The 21,014-nt window shown below is 45.2% G+C and overlaps 1 protein-coding gene across 2 annotated transcripts; it reads left to right on the top strand.

Moving 5' to 3' along the window:
• Positions 1 to 10,794: 10,794 nt before the first annotated feature.
• LOC309355072 (serine protease 27-like) lies at positions 10,795 to 20,520 on the top strand. 2 transcript variants are annotated; one of them, XM_081885533.1, is made up of 7 exons: positions 10,795 to 10,894; positions 14,145 to 14,286; positions 15,315 to 15,335; positions 16,387 to 16,552; positions 16,965 to 17,239; positions 18,855 to 19,024; positions 20,192 to 20,520. In XM_081885533.1, the coding sequence occupies exons 2-7, from the start codon at positions 14,229 to 14,231 to the stop codon at positions 20,435 to 20,437; spliced, it is 936 nt and encodes a 311-aa protein (XP_081741659.1). In that variant the 5' UTR covers positions 10,795 to 10,894; positions 14,145 to 14,228; the 3' UTR covers positions 20,438 to 20,520. The 2 variants fall into 2 exon arrangements, with proteins under 2 accessions (XP_081741659.1, XP_081741658.1); XM_081885532.1 differs by having other exon boundaries at positions 14,142 to 14,286.
• The last annotated feature ends 494 nt before the right edge of the window (positions 20,521 to 21,014 follow it).

Here is a 21,014-nt window from a genome sequence, read left to right as displayed (position 1 = left end):
AAAACCAATCTATTGGCTTTCCATCTTACCTATAATTGCCAGGAATATTTAGGCTGCTGGAGGACTCTGTTTAAATCACCACATGCAGTAGATCCAGGAAAACCTACCCCTTCTTCTCTCTGATTAATACAGGCATCAGCCTTTGTTGTTGTTGTTGTTGTTTAGTCATTTAGTCGTGTCCGACTCTTCATCACCCCATGGACCAGAGCACACCAGGCAGTCCTGTCTTCCACTGCCTCCCACAGTTTGGTCAGACTCATGTTTGTAGCTTCAAAAACACTGTCCAACCATCTCGTCCTCTGTCGTCCCCTTCTCCTTGTGCCCTCCATCTTTCCCAACATCAGGGTCTTTTCCAGGGACTCTTCTCTTCTCATGAGGTGGCCAAAGTATTTGAGCTTCATCTTCACGATCTGTCCTTCCAGTGAGCATTCAGGGCTGATTTCCTTAAGAATGGATACGTTTGATCTTCTTGCAGTCCATGGGACTCTCAAGAGTCTCCTCCAGCACCATAACTCAAAAGCATCAATTCTTCGGCGATCAGCCTTCTTTATGGTCCAGCTCTCGCTTCCATACAATACTACTGGGAAAACCATGGCTTTAACTATACGGACCTTTGTTGGCAAGGTGATGTCTCTGCTTTTTAATATGCTGTCTAGGTTTGCCATCGCCTTTCTCCCAAGGAGCAGGCGTCCTTTAATTTCGTGACTGCCGTCACCTTCTGCAGTGATCATGGAGCCCAAGAAAGTAAAATCTCTCACTGCCTCCATTTCTTCCCCTTCTATTTGCCAGGAGGTGATGGGACCAGTGGCCATGATCTTCGTTTTTTTGATGTTGAGCTTCAGACCATATTTTGCGCTCTCCTCTTTCACCCTCATTAAAAGGTTCTTTAATTCCTCCTCACTTTCCTCCATCAAGGTTGTGTCATCTGCATATCTGAGGTTGTTGATATTTCTTCCGGCGATCTTAATTCCGGCTTGGGATTCATCCAGCCCAGCCTTTCGCATGATGAATTCTGCATATAAGTTAAATAAGCAGGGGGACAATATACAGCCTTGCCGTACTCCTTTCCCAATTTTGAACCAATCAGTTGTTCCATATCCAGTTCTAACTGTAGCTTCTTGTCCCACATAGAGATTTCTCAGGAGACAGATGAGGTGATCAGGCACTCCCATTTCTTTAAGAACTTGCCATAGTTTGCTGTGGTTGACACAGTCAAAGACTTTTGCATAGTCAATGAAGCATAAGTAGATGTCATTCTGGAACTCTCTAGCTTTCTCCATAATCCAGTGCATGTTTGCAATTAGCCTTACCACATTTCAATTCCTTTGTAACCATTTGATCATAGCTTAAGCATTTATTATTAAATTTTGATCCCACCTTCCCTCCATGCAGCTGAGATGACATACTGTACATGGCTCTCCTCCTCCCCATTTTCATCCTCACAACAACCCTGTGAGGTAGGTTCAGCAGAAAGTGTATGACTGGCTCAAGGTCACCAACAGGCTGACTGGAAATATGAACCCTGGTCTCCTAAGTCCTAGTCCAACACTCTAACCATGACACCTTACTGTTACACCCAAAGATCCCGAGGATTGTCACCTGGGGAAGAAGCTGAGAATTTTCCATCCATGGACATCAGTTGGAAGCTATGACATTTCAGACTTTTACAGTGATACTGAAAGTGATGATTTAATGTCCACAATTCCTTTTTATTTATTTTAAGTGGTGCCTGTCGTTCCATTCTTAAAAGAAAATTAACGTTTTTAATTGACATTTTTAAATGAAGTGGAAACAAGTGGGAGATAAATTCAGCCCCTGGGAGAAGACATAATAAATTACGAACTTTAAATTGAATTTCTTCAGTCACTTGATCTTTTATTTGTGATGCTTCAGAGTTTTAAAATTATCAATAAATTATTATAAAATACATGCAATAGTTTTATTGCTTTATTCTTTGTATGATTATTATTATTATTTCTTCTTCTTTTCTCTTTTAATATTTGTATGTATACACAAAGAGAAAGAGAATGTTTTTATGTACGATCTCTGTCTGCTTCAACTACCTCCATTTCTTCATGCTTTGCTCAGCTTTTTCCTCTTCTTTCTGCATCCTGCATGCATGTATATATAGTGGTTTCTTGGTTCTCGAACTTAATCTGTTCCAGGAGTCCGTTCGACTCCCGAAACCATTCAAAAAGTAAAGCACAGCTTCCAACTGGCTGCAGGAGCTTCCTGCACTCAATCGGAAGCATGGAAGCCACATCAGACATTTGGCTTCTGAAAAACGTTCGCAAACCAGATCACTCACTTCCTAGTTTGCAGCGTTCAGGAGCCAATTTGTTCAGGAGCCAAGCTGTTCAAGTACTAAGGTACCACTGTACTGAGTTAGACCATTGGCCCAGATGTTGTGGGAAGAGGCAGAGGCTAACAGAATCACTAGAACTACCTCGCCAGTAAATGCTGGAGATACTAAAGATTTAAACCAGACACTGGTAACCTCTGACCCTCCATTGTTGCTGGTCAACAACTCCTACCTTCCCTGACGATGGACCATGCTGGATGGAACTGCTGGGAGGTGAAGCCCAACAACATATGGAGGGTTTCAGGTTCCCCATCCCTGATTGAGACACCTATTCCATCTCCTTTACCTTGTTTGGCTTTGGTGTCATTGTGGGATTTAACTCCCATATCTTTCTCCACAGGGTGACTCCGGAAGAGCCTTAGTTTGCCAGCTCAAGTTGGACCCAGGCTGGGGTTGTGAGCTTGGGAAGAGGCTGTGAAGGCATCTACATTTCAGTGCCTTTTTTTGCCAAGTGGATACAAGACAGTAGAAACAGGTTCGGTAGACAAAATGGTGAACCACCCAACGCCCCATGTTGTAATGCAAACATAAGTAATTCACACTTCCCAAACTACATGCAAACGAAAAACAGCTATCCTTTGAAATCCTCTTAATTTTGTGCTGCAGTTATCCAAAAAAATAATTCACAAAAGAACAAGTACCGTACATTAGGAGGAAGTTTTTATTAAAAGTGGATATATTAGTGAAAATGGCATACAAAAATATGTTATATTAAAATAAAGAATAATAATAATAACAGTTGTTGTTTATTATTATTATTATTATTAAGTAGTGGGTGGACATAGTAGATGACACAGAGATTTCTCCAAGTAGTTCTTTATAAGTAAGCTGGAACTGAACTGAACAGCAAACAGCTCAGCCGGCCTGCTTTTACAGGCAGCCGGCTGTCAACATTGTAACAACAGCCCAGGGTTTCCCACCTAAATTAACTTACATGGACCTGAGTGAAAACTATATACACAATACCCCCTGCTGGCCAGGGTGAGATCTTCAATACATAACACCCCTCCTCACCGAGATAAGGCATAGTTACAATCATAGTGGTTTCCTTCCATACAGCAATACCCTTATTGATTCAGTAAGGCACATACGTATATCGATTCCAATTTTATAAATTTGCAGGCATAACTGTTTCACTATCAACTATATTGTCCGTAAGACTCACCACCACATATTAATTGACCCTATTCACCATACAGCTTTACATGTGCAGTTTGTCCGGTGAACATAGTCTTTTAAATAAGCTGGGTGCTTGGAAACCCTGCCAGACCGCCAAGGGCCAGTACCAAAGTCTGGGTGGCCGCCCGATTCTGGCTGGGACTGTGGTGTGACCAAATGTGGCATTTAGCCTGAGTTCCCTGGCTCCCCTGCTGTCGAAGAAACCACCACGAGCGGACTCGGTGGACGGTCAGGTATGGCAGTGGTCCAAGTCTCTGGAGAGCCAGGCAGACACACTGAAACGGCTTGGCTCAGGTCCACGCCTGCAGGTTGTAAGGAAGATAAAGGTGAAGCCTTGCCTTCCATTAGCATCTGCTCTGGAGCTGAGGTCACAGTTGGGGGCACAGCGGTTGTGTCCATATCCCCAACCCTGCGCCTTAGCTGGTCTATGTGCCAGCGCCACAAGCATCTGTTCTCGAGTGCCACCTGGTATGAATGGGGCCCCATGACTCCCACTACCGTGGCCGGCACCCAATGAATGTCCCCCACAAAGTTCTGGACAAAAACCTGATTCCCCGGAATAAAGGACCATGGCGCGTTAGTACAGCCTGGGGGCTCGGCCATACCAAAGTCTGGGTGCAGCCGGTCAAGCAGAGACCTGAGGCGGTGGCCCATAAGCAGTTCGGCCGGGCACCACCCTGTGTCTACATGAGGGGTGATGTGCTGCACAAGCAAGTATTCAGTGACCTGTTCATGCCAGTCTCTCTGTTCCAGGCACACCAGTGCCTCTTTTGGTGAGCACACCATTCTCTCTGTCTGCCCGTTGCTGGCCGAGTGAAATGGTGCCGTTAGGGCATGGTGGATGCCTAGCCCCAAGAGGTACCTTTCAAAGGTGCCTGACATGAACTGAGGTCTGTTGTCCGAGATGAGAACATCAGGACACCCATGAGTTGCAAACAGGCCCCGCAGCACCTGGATGACAGCTTCGGTAGTGGTGGAGGGCATCAGGGCCACCTCCAGCCATTTGGAATAGGCGTCCACCACTACCATAAAGGTCTGGCTGTGAAAGGGGCCGGCAAGATCGATGTGCACCCTCAACCAGGGTGCCTTGGGAATCTCCCAGGTATTGCCCTTAGCTGCCGATGGTGCAGGTCTCAACTCTTGGCATGCTTGACAGGAGTCAACCGAAGAACTGATGGCATCTTCCATGTTAGGCCACCAGATGTAACACCAAGCCAATGCCTTCATTTTGACGATCCCAGGGTGGTTGATGTGCAGAGCCCCAAGGACGCGTTGACTGAGTCTTTGGGAAATCATGACTCAGTCTCCCCACAGTAGGCAGCCGCGGTGAGCCAAGAGCTTGTGCAGTCTGGTTGCAAACGGCTGGAACTCTGGTGCGAAAGACGTTTCTGGCCACCCCCTCCACACCCAGTTGAGTACATGGTTGATGGTGCAGTCCTGGGCAGATGCGGAGGTTGCATCAGCTGCTGATGCTGGTGCTGCTGGGAGGTCTGGAATTTGGAGGAGCGATGAAGCAGGAGCTGGGTCTTCCACAAATGCTGGGAGAGGGCAATGACTAAGAGCATTGGCGTGGCCCATCAATTTTCCAGGGCAATGGGCGAGCTGGTAGCTGTAAGCTGCCAGAAAGACAGTCCATCACAGCATACGTGGCAAGAGGACTGGTGGAGTTGGTCAATCACCGGCGAGGAGGCCCAGGAGTGGCTTGTGGTCAGTGATGAGGTCAAATGTTCTCCCGTAGAGGTATTCGTGGAACCTCTTTACTCCAGCCACAAGTGCCAGTGCCTCCTTGTCAAGCTGACTGTAATTCCATTTGGCCGGAGACAGCATCCAGGAGAAGTGGGCAAGCGGTGCTTCCCTACCATCTGGAAACTGGTGACTGAGGATGGCGCCAATGCCAAAGGGTGAGGCATCGCAGGCAAGGACCAGCGGCCTGGCTTCACTGTACTGTACCAGTGCACTGTCCAATGAGAGGAGGGCTTTGGCTGTGTTGAAGGCCGTAGTTTCCCAATGACCCCAGGACCACGGTACCTTCATGCTGAGGAGGTGGTATAGAGGCTCGGCTAGCGTTGCTTTGTGGGGCAGGAACATGTTGTAGAAGTTCAGCAGCCCCAGGAACACCTGCAACTCCACCGTGCTTTTTGGACCTGGGCCTGCTGAATGGCCCGGATCTTGGATGCAGTTGGGTGAAGACCGGAGGCATTGATAAGGTAGCCCAGAAACTCCACCTGCAGAACAGCAATCTGGCACTGTTCTTTTTTCACATTGAGCCCAGCCTCCTGGAACCTGGTCAGCACAGTGTGGATGTGCTCAAACAGCTGCTGTGGATACCAACACATCATCGAAATATGGCACCACACCTGGAAGCCCCTGCAGGAGACGCTCCATAGGCTTTGAAAGATGCCAGGAGCCACGCTTACCCCGAACTGCATCCAGCGGCACCGGAACGCCCCTCAGTGGGTGATGATCGTCTGAGCATCAGTGGTGGTGTCTTCAACAGGCAGTTGTTGATAGGCTTGGGCAAAGTCCAGTTTAGCGAAGACCTTGCATCACCGAGGGAATGCAGCAGGTGGTGGACGACGGGAACTGGATAAGCGTGCTGCTGAAGCACCTTCTTGATCGTGCACTTGTAGTCTGCGCATATTCTCACCGACCCGTCCGGCTTAACAGGCATGACGATGGGAGTTTCCCACTTAGCATGGTCAATCAGCTCCAAAACACCTTGTGCGATCACAGCTTGTCAAGTTGTTCATCTACCTTAGCTTTGAGAGCAAACGGAACCCAGCGTGGCTTTAGCTGGATGGGGGCGACCTGCAGATCAAGGCTAAAGGAGATGCAGTTGATGCCGGTGACTTCCAGGCTGAGAGCATCAAACCAGTCTAGCCCTAGAAGGCTAGGCTGTAGGCCTTCGACCACCACCGGTCGGAGCAGGCCTGAAAAATTCTTGAATGCGACCCAGAACTAGCCAACGCCTACCATGGGGATGTCATTTCCGTGGTAGTCTCTCAAATGTATGCGGTGTGGGTTGAGTTGCCTCTTGGACCAGGATACGACGGACAAGGCAGACCTGGCGTCAATCTCCATATCACACAGAGCTCCTTCAATGAGCATAGTGATGTGTAGCTTGTGACACGTAGGTGAGTTGGTTTGTCCAATCATGAATCCAGACGAGCAGTGGCAGTTGGTGAGGGCAAAACAGCTTCTGTTGGCGGACCGGGGATAAGACTTGGACTTGCGAGACAGTGAAGGGGGCTTGTCGGACAGAGCCGATTGACAGACCTTAGCTATGTGGCCCCTCCTGGAGCATTGCTGGCCTCCTCGTGGTGCACTGGGATTGGCTTCTTAGCAGGATGCGGGCTGCTGTCCTTGCGAATCTCCTGGGTGGAGAGCTCAGCAGCTTCTGAGGCCACAGCCTCCTTGGTGGTTTTCTGCAGTGTGAGGTCTGGCTTGGCGAGGAGACGCAGTTGCAGACAGTTGTCCTGAACCCCGCAGACCAGTCGATCCATCAGGTCTAAGTCTCGGAACTCACATTGCAGTGCAGCCTTTCGGAGGGCGGCAATGTAGCTGTTGATTGACTCCCCCTCTGCCTGGTCCCAATGGTAGGACGCATGGTGGACAGCAGTTTTGGACAGCTTTGGAGCGTCGTGGTTTTTAAGCTTCTCTTTTAGCACGTCGCATGGCGCTGCCTGGACTGCTAGTGGCACGACCAAAACTCGGGCCGTCTCGAACACCTCAGGCCCACAGAGGCTGAGAAATAGGCCTTGCTTATGCTCCTCTGACCCTTCCGTCAGCTCATTTGCTTGGAGGTAGCAGGCGAACTGAGCAAGGTATGAGTCCATAATTCAGAGGCTGGGACAAATGGCAGTAAAGGCACAAGTGAAGCCATGTTTCCAATGCCGAAGTGGTTGGCAATGGGTGGAACACAGTGCTCCAGCCAGTATGGTCAGCTCTGAATTGGGTTCTGTTCAGTGATTTCGCTCAGTGCTTCAGCTCAGTGATTCTACTCAGTGAGTGTCCGAATTTGGCTATGCTCTGATGTCCATCCTATCCAATCCTCGTCATCAGTATTAAGTAGTGGGTGGACATAGTAGACGACACAAAGATTTCCCCAAGTACTGTAGTTCTTTATAAGTAAGCTGAAACTGTATTGAACAGCAAACAGCTCAGCCGGCCTGCTTTTATAGGCAGCCAGCTGTCAACATTGTAACAACAACAGCCCAGGGTTTCCCGCCTAAATTAACTTACATGGACCTGAGTGAAAACTATATACACAATACCCCCTGGTGGCCAGGGTGAGAACTTCAATGCATAATAATAATAATAATAATAATAATAATAATAATTTTATTATTTATACCCCGCCCATCTTGCTGGGTTTCCCCGACCACTCTGGGAGGCTTGCAAACATGCATATTAAGTAGAATTGCATACAAAATTACAAAAATGCACATTAACATGCTAACTGTTTTTTCTGATTGCAGGGGATCTACTTTGAGCATGACTAAAGTGATCACACCCAATATCCATCCCATTTGGTGGCCGTCGCTGTCTTCTGCAGGAGCAAGTTTCATGGTTTAACTATGAAGGAGCCCGTTCTTTTCTCTGTCCTGAGCCATCCAACATTCAGCTTCACAGAGTTCTAGCGTGAGGAGGGAGATTATGGGCATGAAGCACTCGGAACACTCTGGTGATAATTGAGGGGAGTGATAAAAATAATAATTTACTTGCTGATCACAGCAGATAGCGATCCTGGATTTCCCTAGGGGGCGCTGTTCAATCTCATATCAGCCAAGAAGTCAGGCTTGAGCCCAGGGCTCTCCTCGCTTGTATTGGAATCCCTGCTCTGGGTGAAGTACCTTTGCAGGATTGGGCATGCCCAGTAACACAACATGGAAGAGAATTGGGTGTAGGGGGGTGTTGGAGAAGGCAAGGGGGATGTCTGAGGAAGGAATCATTGCTTGCTGGGCTTTTATATATATATAACCTCAAAAGGAGGGGATGTTTCTGCTAAGAGTCTTCAAAGAATTAAAAGCAAACAAGGCAGCAGCACCCCCCCACACACATCACGCAACAGTAGCAATGATAGAGGGACTGCTAGAATGTGTGGGGCCAGAGAATAGCATCTCCCCACCTCCAGTATCTAATTCAGCCTTCGTCAACCTGGTGCCCTCATAATAACATCAGATGAGTCTGGCTGCCAAATACCCCAAGGAACCTAGGAATCTAGATAGACTGCCTCTTGACTTGAAGTTTCCATAAGAACGTAAGAAGAAACTGCTGGGTCAGGCAAAGGGCCCATTCTGTCCCGCATGAATGTACTTACAGAAAAAAGGGGAGAACTCAATATCCAAATATATTCATATTAATCTCACCATAGGAATACATGTCAGGGCAGAGAGGCATAGATAGGAAGAATTATTATATTAACCAAAATCTTTGAAAAGACCTCGGTAGCAACTGATTGTATTCTTCAGTGGTTTTAACAAAATTAATTTTTATTAAAGATTTTCATGAAATACAAAATAACATGCAATGTCTCTCTTTTTTTGTTCAGATTATAAAGTCTTTTGTTTAGATTCAGTGTAAGACAATATGATATTCCTCATTGTTGACAAACATAATAACATTGTACCAAACAGACAAATCTCTTTAATTTGACCCCTCAAGACCCTTCACTTAATATGGTGATTTTTTAAGACGTGACGTTTCCCAAACTTTCAAATAGCAATATGTAAGATTAGCACCAGCAAGATCCTTCTAGATCCTTCTAGAGTTAGGTCAAGAAAAGGTGATTTTAAACAACAGCAGATGTTTGAGTAAAGCAGAAGTAGCAGTACACTGAGAAGAAAATGGTGGTTTTATACAACAATAAAAGTTTGAGTAAAGCAGGGATGGAGTAACACTGAGGGGTTGTTATTTTGTTAAGCCAGTTTTAACAAGTACAAATAGCAGAAATGAGCACAACACAAAAAGCTACTACAACAAAGCCTTTCCGAGCTCTGGATTCAAAACTTGTTTGAAACTGCCACTTCCCCCTGTGTGGCAAATACTACAGGGAAGAGGATTGAAATGTTGGAGGGCTGAACTATACTGCATTACAGCGGGTTGGACTAAATGACTCATGAAGGCCCAGCTCTACAATTCTATGATTCTGTACATGCCACATAGCTTGCCCTTTGCCCCTTACACAATCCTACTGCACTCAGGTGCCATCGAGGGCACTGTGCTTTATCAGTGTTGAAATAAGATTCAAAAGTCAGTCTGTCACTGTTCCTCCACCTCAAGCATCTGATTGTTCACCTCAGTCAGGAAAAATGCCTTGAGTCGGCCCTGCCTGACTTAAAGACACAGGAACCTGGCCAGAAAACATGTCAATACCACTAGTAGGAATGGGGAGATGAGAGGTCTGGGATTGTTAGAATTTGAGGTTTTGCAATGGGGCTTAGATAATTCAACAGACCTTCCAAGTGTCCCTATTTCCCAGGGACAGTCCTGGATTTACAAAAGCTGTCCTGGTTTCTGATTTGATCCCAGGATGTCCCAATTTTCCTTAGGATGTCTCTATTTTCATCAGATAAATGTTGGTGGGTATGGAGTCATGTGACCTCTGAGTCAAGGAGATAAGTAACAATATAATCTTAAGAAGACATCTGAAGGCAGCCCTGTATTTTTTAAATGTTTATTGTTTTATTCAGTGCTATTTTTTCTAGAAAAAGTAGCGCTGAAACTCACCATGAACACCTCCCTTGTTCTCTGGCAATGGGCCCCACCTGAAAGATGCCGGAACTAAGTTCCGGTGAGTTCTGGCCTGTGCTCATTTTCCTACTCATATTGAAATACTGCTCCTCAGTGAGGCCAAACTTAGATTCACGAAATGTTTTACGGGTATGGGTACCCCAGCTTTCCCCCCCCCAAAAAAAGCCCTGTTTCCAGCTGAAAAAAGCCCTGGTTTCATTTTGTTTTTCTATATGTTAGAAGCCTCCCAGAGCATAATGAATAAAATTATTATTATGGAAAAGGACGTCTCTATTTTCATCAGAAAAATGTTGGAGGGTATGTATTCAAAGAACTGAGATCTATATGTTGCACCCCCACTCCAGACGTAGAGAGACTCTCAGGAACCCAAAGAGGAGGAAATGCACAGAAGCACCACCCTTTCCCCTTGATATGGAACATTATATAGCACAATTAATTAAGATCAAAGTTCAGCTTTTCCTGGCGTTGACTGGAAAGGAACCATCGGGAAGATACTTCAGAGAAGGACTGCAGAATCAGAAGCGAGTGGAGATTATTGTTTTGCCTTCCTTACTGGTACTGCGGCTGCTGCAACTAATTGTGCTAAAAGGTGATGGTTTGGTGAGTGGGAATCAATCCCTCAAGTTTTCCCCACCTTTCAGGGGTGTAAAAAGGAGACGGGTTTAAAGAGTGACAGCTCTAGACTGTCACTATTTTGCGGGGCAGGGGGATCCAATGACATAACCAGCAAAATCAGGTTGTGCGTAGCAAACCCACTTCCTAGCAAAATTAGATATTTTTGTGATGAGAGTGAAGAGAAATGCACTAGGAAATGCAAGAGAATATCCGCTCAGCACAGTAACAGCGAATCTCCCTGCCGAAAAATTAGGATGAATGCTCCACAAACAGATTGGCTGTAAGGGAAAATTGTTTGTAAAAAGGGCTTAAAAAGAGGCATCCCTTCTCAAATGTATATCATGGAATGTTGATGGACTGAATAGTAAATCTAAAAAAATAAAATAGAACATAATTTCTTTCTTTTTTTAAAAAAAGGGGGATATTATGTTCCTACAAGAAACCCATATAAAATACGAAACAGAAGAATTCTAATTAATAAAAGACTGGGTTCAGAATTTATTTCAGCAAGTTCAGAGAAGAAAAGGGGGTTGTGATGTATGTTAACCCCGACCTAGAACCAAAGTTACTATTCAAAACGAGGAAGGTAGAGTATTTGGAGTGGAAAGAAAATATGGGAAAGAGAAATTAACTATTATAGGAATTTATGCCCCAAATAGTAAGAAATCAGAATTTTCTAAAAATTTAGAAGAAAAATATCTGGGATCATAATAATGAAAATATAATTCTCATAGGAGACTTTAATGGTGTGACCTCTGTAGACTTGGACAGAACAGAAAGAGATAGGGTTATGAACGTTGGGAGGTTACCTCTTACCTTCTTTCAATTTGTAGAGAATCTTGATCTTTGCGACATATGAAGGATTAAACACCCAAATGGGAAAGATATTACACACTTCTCAGAATCCCAAAAATTGGGAGGTAGAATAGATAATATTCGGGTTTCCAAGAAAATAGTATTAAGACCAAGTAAAGCAGAAATTTTGCCCAGAGTAATGTCAGATCATAACCCGACTATGCTGGAAGTAACACAGAAGAAAGAGTACATGAAAAGGTGGAGACTACATGAGAGTATCCTGAATGATGAAGATATAGTTTAAAAAACCAAAGATACATTAGAAGAATTTTTTCAAATTAATAACAAACAAGGGACGGACAACTTGGGATGCCAGTAAGGCATATATGAGGGGGTTCTGCATCCCACAATCTGCTATGAAAAAGAAAAACAGAGATCAAAACTTCAACCTAATGCTTAAAGAAATAAGACAGAATGAAAAAGAATTGGCAAACATCCTAAGAACAAGGAAGCCCAAGTGGGGATTAGGCTATAACAACCACAAATTGAGAATTTACTAAACAAAGAAGTCATAAATAAAATTAAATGGCTCAAACAAAAACTTTTGGGTCAGCAAACCGGGGTTCCACTGTGTCCTTTCTAAAGCTACTGGGTGGTGTGTGTGTGAAATTGGGAAATGCAAAAGTCAGTGTTATTCTGTTAACCTAGTATTTTTCTCTCTCTCTAGTAGATTAAAAGAGGCAAGGGGGGGAGTGCCCCTCTGTTTTTGAGGTTATTTGTTTGTTCATTTCTCCTCCCATCTTCCTTGGAGGTTGAGATTGCATGAACAGGGTTTACTGGTGGTCTCCCTCCAAAACTGCTTAGCTTCTCCAAAGCTTCTTCATTATGTGCTTCCCTTAGAGCAGGGGTCAGCAACTTTTTTCAGCTGTAGGCCGGTCCACTGTCCCTCAAGCCATGTGGTGGGCTGGACTATATGGGGGGGGATGAACGAATTCCTATGCCCCACAAATGCTGTTTAAAGAAAAGGACACATTCTACTCATGTAAAAACATACTGATTCCCAGACCGTCCTCGGGCCGGATTGAGAAGGCGACTGGGCTGCATCCGGCCACAGGGCCTTAGGTTGCCTACCCCTGCCTTAGAGCATGCCTTAGGGTATTCTGAGCAGAGGTAGCTGATGCTGATTGTAATGGTAGAGTGGAAGTCAGGGTGAAGACCAACGCTAGATGGAACAAGATCCTGTAATAGGCAGGGCCAAATAATTCTAGTTTTGTTCACATCACCCTCACCCTCCCTGCTGAGATCTAGGCAGTTCCAGCCCCTGAACTGGCTATTAAGTAGGAATTGCAGCAGGTGGGGACTGGCTGAGGCTGGTGGAAGAATGTTCCATTTGCCCTCAAGAGCCAGCATCTACTGGTTCAGGGGTGTCATAACACTGTACCACAGGCAGAATGGGGGGGTTTTCCTGACATTGAAAGAAGCACACGATTTTTCAGTGTGAAACTGCCTCAGCTTGGGTGTGAAGCTGAGCACTTATACACACCCACATGCAGGGAGTGCTTTGGTCAGGAAGCAAAGGTCCTGGCCCAGGTTCTGAGAAGGTGGCATGCCCAGCTCCCTCCGTCAAGCTAAGGAACAGTTTTGTGCATGCAGAAATGAAGAGAAGAAGCAGTTTTGGAGAGATGCAAAAGCAACAAGAGGGAGAGCTGGAAAGGCACCTTGGTGAGGCCATTATCTCCCTAAAGGGGGGTGGAAGACCTGCTGCAAGGGGGAAGTGTACTATGCTCAGCTTGTATATCTGTAAATAAGCTAAATATTACCAAAAAAATCCAAAGTTTTCTCCCCGAAAGGAAATAAAAACTCAAAGGAGTGCTGCCATTTACAGTCTTGGAAAGCAAGAAGCATGCATCAATATGATTCATCCATTGAGCCCTGCATTTTTCTCCCCTTCCTCTTTTATCTCCTATGTGCTGAATTTTAGACTGAAAACAGCTCAGGGCAAGGACTTTTATTCTTCATAAATGCCATGCATATAAATGGGGCTATAGATAAACGACCACCAATAGTACCACCAGCTATTTTGTTGTTGTTGTCACCCATCTGTCCCCCACCAGGGGTATTACTCCTCCCCTGATACCTCATACACCCAATAACTATTTTACACTGTTATTAATTGGTAATTTGTTTATTTTCATTTATTTATTTTAAAACACTTACGTACTACTTTTTATCTAAGTATTCCAAATCCACAATATCACTCAAGCACTGCCAGAAAGTTTGACAGCCATAGTCAAAGGCATGAAGGAGACAGGAGGTCTCAAGAGGTCAACAGCGATTTGGGGTGCTAGGATGCAGAGGATTGAGGGACTGTGCTGCATCTCCAGAGTCAGTGAAGGAAGCATTATCCTTTCACCCTTGATACTGTATTTGATCCTAGAAGACACCCAGACCGAAATAAAACATCAATTATCCAGAATTGACTGGTGCTCAACCACTCAGAGGACACTTCAGAAGAGGGACAGCCATGGCAACTGTGTCTTTCATGCTGGCTGTGTGGCTTCTGCAGCTGACCATACTACAAGGTGACTTATAGGGTTTGGGAAATGCAGAAATTCCCTCCATGTAGCCTTCGTTTAGGGGCATAGCTGTCAACCGTCCGTTATTTGGCGGGAAACTCCCTTATCACAGTGACGTGTCCCGCTGCTTTCCCTTATTGATAATGTCCCTTAAAATTCCCGGGTTTCATGCTCGCCCGACTTGGGAGGGAAGCAGCGGCTCAGGGTCCTCCGCCATGAGAAAAAGCGCGCGCACAAGCTGCTGCATCTCCGTCTCTCCCTTTTCCCCCTCAGGGGCACGTCGTGAGGAGACGGGTGGTGGCGGGCAGGCAGCCCCTCTCTTGCGAGACTTCCGCCATGCTGCCAGGGGAAGCTGGAGGCAGCAGCGGTGGCTGAGGAGGCAGCCTGAGGGAGGAGGAATAGCATAACACAGAATTCAGCATAACACAGAATTCTTATTTCTAAGAGCAAAAGATTTTGAGAGTCAAGTCTACCTGGCTTCATCAAGTGTCCCTCATTCTAAACTGAAAGAGTGGAGGGGCAAACCTGCCCTCTACTAAACTTAGAGGTTAGAATGATGCTAGGAGCTTTCTCTTGTACCCCTGCTGCTACTACGTAGCAGCATCTAAAAGCTCTGAGAGCCTTTGCTCTATTGTAGCCCTAGGGAACTCATCCCCATTCACACTGCTTGCCAATACTGAATACCCACCAGATCAGACCTGCCCACATCCCCCCAAAACTCCTTCAAGCCCCACCTTCTCCAAAGAGCCAGGGCACTTTCAGGGGACATTTTAAAGGGGGGTGGGCCCCCTCAGTTTTCAAAGGGTGTTCAGCTCTGTTCCCTGGTTCCATACAACATTGTGTTTGCGACGCCAGGATGTTATGTCAAGTCCCCACAATCCTCTTTAGATGTTTGTGCCTCTGCCCCAGCCCATTTCCTTACAAGAGATATATCTTGTGCAGACATTCACATGAAAACATGGATATCAAAATGTTGTTGCTGTTGTTGTTGTTTCTTACCTGAAGTACCTTCTCTGCTTTTTCATTTTCCTCAGGTGCTGCCAACTCAACAGCAGGTAAGAGCAATTTGATATATTGTAAGCATTTCTGTACAGGAATTTCACCCGACTTCCTTAAGGCCCAGCCAGATGGGCGGGGTATAAATAAATTATTATTATTATTATTATTATTATTATTATTCAGCCAAGCCACAAACAGGAATGGAGAAGCTAGTCAGTCCTCAAGGCTCTCCCCATTTCATGTACCCTCCAAAGCCCACATCTCTCTCCAGCCAGGCTCCATGCTGTCCTTGAGTGGTTCTGTCTGCTTGGAAAGCGTCCTTGAACTGTATTGGTGCCTCTTCCTTGCCTTGATGGACAACAGAGAGATGTGGGGGGGATGTAGAAACTGCTGGACTTTTGGGTGGCTGGGTGGGAAATTTGATTCAATTCACATTTAAAGATGAACCTACCTGGTTAACATTTTCTGAAACAATACATGAACTTAAACACAGCTCTCCTTCCAAATTCTCCCTTCTCCAGAATTCACAGTGCAGTTCTCCAGTGAGGTAATATGCAGAAAAATGCATATGCTAGCGTAAAGTGTGATGTGTTACGCATATGTTAGCAATGACATACAAAGATGTATTATAGTAGGGAAAATAGCTTTGCAAAAATGTTTACATTAGGGGAAATTGTACAAAAATGCAGGTGAATTTTCATTAAAGCCTTTGTGGCGTGGGAGGGGATGCAAAGATTTTGCACTCAGTGGCAAACCACATAATTAACACCACGTGTAGCTGGGTCTCATTGAAGAAAATGAGACTTACTTATGATAAACATGCACAGCATTGGTCCACATGGCCTGAGGAGAAATTATTGGTCAATAAATGTTGTGTTAAGAAACAGTAAGTTAGTTTTACTTAACAGATGAAATGCTCACTAAATCCATCAAAACTGATAACTGGAAATCTTGTTTTGAAGACTGAAAACACTGACTGGAAAACCAATTGAAATTCAGAAATTTTGATTCCTCATGTCCTCGTCATGTTCTGCTCAAAGAGCTCCAACATGGCTGTGCTGCAAACCATAATAGCAAGTCCTCTCATTTCCTCCTCATCCTTCACAGGGTGTGGAAAGCCAATAAACTCTCCACGAATTGTTGGTGGCCAACCAGCCTCAAATGGGTCGTGGCCTTGGCAGGTCAGCATTTTACAGAACCTTTATCCTATTTGTGGAGGCTCCCTCATAGCCGAGCAATGGGTGCTCTCAGCAGCTCACTGCTTCTTCAACAGGTGAGTATCTGATGGGTATTGCTGTGCAGACGTTATCAAGTGTCACCCAAAAGACGGCTCAAGGCCAGGCTAATATCCACTGTCTGTCTGTCAGCTACCTGGTGTCTCAGGTGTACAATACATTTAATGCAGAACCATGTCACATCAAACAGTTGTGGCCTCCCCCCCAAAAAAACCCTGGGGACCATAGTATGTTACAGGTGCTCAGAGTTGTTAAGAGACTCCTGTTCCCCACACAGAGCTACAGTTCTCAGAATGGTTTCAAAATCCATCTCTCTTCCCAGGGAATTGAGCTCTTGGAATTATAGTTCTTTGGGGAGTCCAGTGTTAGGGTGAGCAGCAGAAACTCAAAAGTCAGCATTGACAGATCCATCTGTTTGTTTGTTTGTTTGTTTTGCCCTTCTATTCACAGAATGTCACCCTTGATCCAATACAATGTCCTCCTAGGTGCCTATCAGCTCTCAAACCTCTCAGATAATGCCGTGATATCTGACGTGGAGCAGATTATCCTCCATCCTGACTACAATGGCATGGATGCCTCCAGTGGAGATATTGCTTTAATTAAGCTGAAGTCCCCTGTGAATTTCACCAACTCCATCCTCCCCATCTGCCTGCCAGAGTCCTCTACACAGTTCCCTTTGAACGAATATTGCTGGGTGACCGGATGGGGAGATATTCGATCTGAAGGTGAGGGGTGTTCTTCAAAAGGCTCATTCAGACTCTGGGGCTCATCCAGATTCACCTGCATAAGGCTTAAATAGTGGTTAATATTATGGCCGCCTGCAGACTGGTGTTTCTTTGAGGGTGTGTTCTGCAACAAGTTGTCTGCGCTATAATAGTGTATTAGTGGTAGATTTATACAGGGCCATCCACACATGATTTCCCTTTCGCCATTTTTCTGCAGTGCTTCTCAAATGTCCTAGCATTCTTACTATCTGGTAGGGCGCTTTTACACTATAGTGCAACAGAAGTAGGACCAAAAAAAAAAAAAAAGAGTCCCTGTACATTTGTGATAGCAGAAGTTAAAGGATTTTAGCAGGAAGTTACAAAACATGCACCAATGGGAAATGAAGCAGTATGTCCACCCCAAAACCTTTGCAGATGCAAGCAGTATTGAAAGTGGAATGCACAATAAAAATGATATCCAGAAGGCCCCAATTCTAGTCCTTTCCTTCTTGAGCATTCAGTCTCATTTGGTTATGGGGCAGCTCCAAGGGTTTAGGTATAAGCAAATTTTGTGCATGCGCAGAACACCTGGAACTGAACGCCTGTGCAAAATGCGATCATACTGCAATTGGAATCCCCAAACCTAACATTCTGGTATGTGCTTGAATCTCTCCCACAAAATGCTGACACTCTGGAGGCAAATTCAGTGACAGAATTTTCATGCCATCATTTTCCACAGTGCTTTACAGTATGAATTGGGGGGGGAACAGCTCCCTATCCCAAGGACAATCCCAACATTTCCATGGGGAAAGAAGGAGGCATGGAATAGTACAGATGGGAGAGAAATTTGATTCCGTTTTCATTTAAGACCAACCTACCTAAATTGCACTTTCTCCAAACCATACTCAAACGAAAATATTGTCACACTCTGAATTTTGCTATGCAGTTCGGCAGCCAAGTAATGTGCACAAAAATGCTGGTGTAAAGTCTGTATAAAAATGCATGGGTTAATGAAAATGCATGCATATATTCGGAGAAATTTGCATTGGTATGCGATTGGATTTTCATGAGGATTTCTTTTTTTAAAAAATGCATTTTTTAATTATTTCCCAAGGTCCAACTCTACCATTAGGCAGAGTGAAGCAGGTGCCTCAGCTGGCAAGCACTGAGAGATGTGAAACAGCCGTGTTATCTTACTTTCATTCCAAAGCTCACCTGCTGCTCTTAGGTATAGTGGAAGCCCAGCCGGCCCACCGGTGAGGCAGGCTGCAGCAGCCGCCTCGGGCGGCAGAACACTAAGAGGTAGCAGCCCTTGCAAGTGCCCCACAGACTCCACTACTGAGATCTCACCCAAACCTGCCATCGCTGCTGTTACCCATATAACAGAGGATTTGGCAGGGGGTGGCAGCAGCATTGGCACGTTCCGGTTTTCCCTCAGGAGCCAAATTGGGACATGCCACCCCTGAGTGAAATATGATGTCCCACTGCCGCCTTCTGCACATGTCATGCTCTGAGGTGTAGTGAGTGCACACCCATCATGCACTCACTGCTAAAAGTGTATGTGTCTGAATGCACTTGAATTATTCTGCCTCTGCCTTCCATGACTGCTTTCCATTTCTTTCTCTCTCTCTTCCAGTGCCTTTGCCAGATCCACGAACCCTCCAGGAAGTCAAGGTGCCACTCATAATTCGAGAAATCTGCAATATTCTCTATAACAGTCGCCCAGTGCTAGGCCTGGGCAAGGATCCTATCAAGCAGGATATGATCTGTGCTGGTTACCCAGAAGGTGGGAAAGATTCCTGCCAGGTAGGTTGTTCCATGACCTGTTCTTCATACAGCCATTGCAGGTGGTAGACAAAGGCAGGATCTGGCGTGGTGGCATTTGAAAATCCCTTATGTCATTATCTATGAACTTACATTGTGTGAATATAGTACTTAGGGCATTGCTTACTAATTTGGCTCTAGCTAGGGAGATGGTTCTTGACAATTTTTCAGATTCTCCCATTTTTCAAAGTGTTATTGCTTTTGCTTCATCTTAAATACTATGATGCTGCTTCTTTGGGCAATACCCCAAATATTGCAGGTGCCAGAGGCTGGCAGAATCAATAATAATAATAATAATTTTTTATTTATTTATACCCCACCCTTCCCAGTTCAAAAACCGGGCTCAGGGTGGCTAACAACAAATTTAAAACACTTTAAAACATTTAATTATAAAAGCAGCATAAAATACAGTATAAAAACACGAATAACAATAAAAATCAAAAATCAATTAGATAACCCCGAGGGCTAGCTGGCTGAATTGGTCCTACTTGGGCCAGCGAGGAGGCCAGGGGAGAATTAGCTGTGGGGTCTCAGAGCGGGTGATCTTCATAAAACACTTGAACTATCTTATCCATTCATGCCTGAGGTGATAAAGATTTATTATTTTTTTTTATTTAATTTTACAATTAACATTTACATTCAAACCAAAATCGTAATCATAAACATATAGTAGTCCCTGAATCCTTGGACTTCCCTCCATAGGTTCCATTGTTAATCTTTTTCAAATGTTCTCTATTTTTCCTTAAAATCTCATTCTTACCATAATTCTTGTTACATTACAAGTGTTGTCCCATGATTTGAGGCATGAGCGGTTTTTTCTCTGTCTTGCCATGTTCCCCGGAAAAACCTACTGTTTACCATTAACATTAATCCGCAGAAAAACAAACTGACATCCATTCCAATTCAGTGGTAAACAGCACGTTTTCCTGGGCAACAGCGGTGGGACAAACCTAGTTTGAGGACGAGCCTAGATATTGCTCAGCTACAACTCCCAACACCCCTTTCCATGGGCTGGAACTGTTGGGAGGTAGAGTCCCCCATCCCTGATTATCGCACTGATTCCAGCTGCTTCACCCAATCAAGATTCAGAGTCTGATATCAGAGTGTTCAGCGTAGATCCTCTGCTACCTCCCATCTCTTTCTCCACAGGGTGACTCTGGAGGACCTTTAGTTTGCCAACTTGAAGGAGTTTGGACCCAGGCTGGGGTTGTAAGTTGGGGAGTTGGCTGTGGTGGAAGCGACCACCCTGGTGTCTACACTCTAGTGCCTTTCTATGCCAACTGGATCCAAGACAAGATGAGTGGTAGAAATGGGAGTGGCGGCAAAAGCGACCAACTACACAACGCCCGTGTTGTGACATTCACTTTGGTATCTCTTCTGCTAGTCCTTCTGTGAAAAACCAATCAATTAACTTTGCATCTTACCTATAATTGCTTGGAATATTTAGGCTGCTGGAGGACTCTGTTTAAATCACCACATGCAGTCTACTGGGAAAGCCCCCCCCCCCCACACACACACACACTTCTCTCTGATTAATACAGGCATTAGCCTTGTCACATTTCAATTCCTTTCTAACCATTTGATCATAGTTTAGGCATTGCGTGCCCAGGCGGAGAAGAGAGAGGCCATCAGAAGGAATAATAACTCATGACAACATGTTATGGAATTAAAATTGGCTACAAGTTTATTAAACCTTTCAGATGTAGGAAGACCTTGGCTTAGGCATTGGGCATGTATCCCTCCCAGCCCCCCAGCTGGGGAATTGGGGCTCCTTGGAGTTAATGGGATAGGGGAGGGTGCACTGCAAGACATTTGTGTACACAGGCAGCCTACCCCATATCCGTGCAACGCAGGGGAGTTTACTGACAATCTTTCAATGTATGGCCAGTTACTCCCTTTTCACAAACCCCTTTAAGAGGGAACCCTGGAATTGCCGTAGCAGGAGGGGGGGGAGTCACCACTTCACGCCCAC

This window comes from Podarcis melisellensis (genome assembly GCF_964234715.1).
Source record: "Podarcis melisellensis genome assembly, chromosome: 13".
NCBI classification, from domain to species: Eukaryota; Metazoa; Chordata; class Lepidosauria; order Squamata; family Lacertidae; genus Podarcis; species Podarcis melisellensis.
The sequence above is the reverse complement of the archived record's forward strand: the minus strand, read 5'-3'. Positions and strand labels throughout refer to the sequence as shown.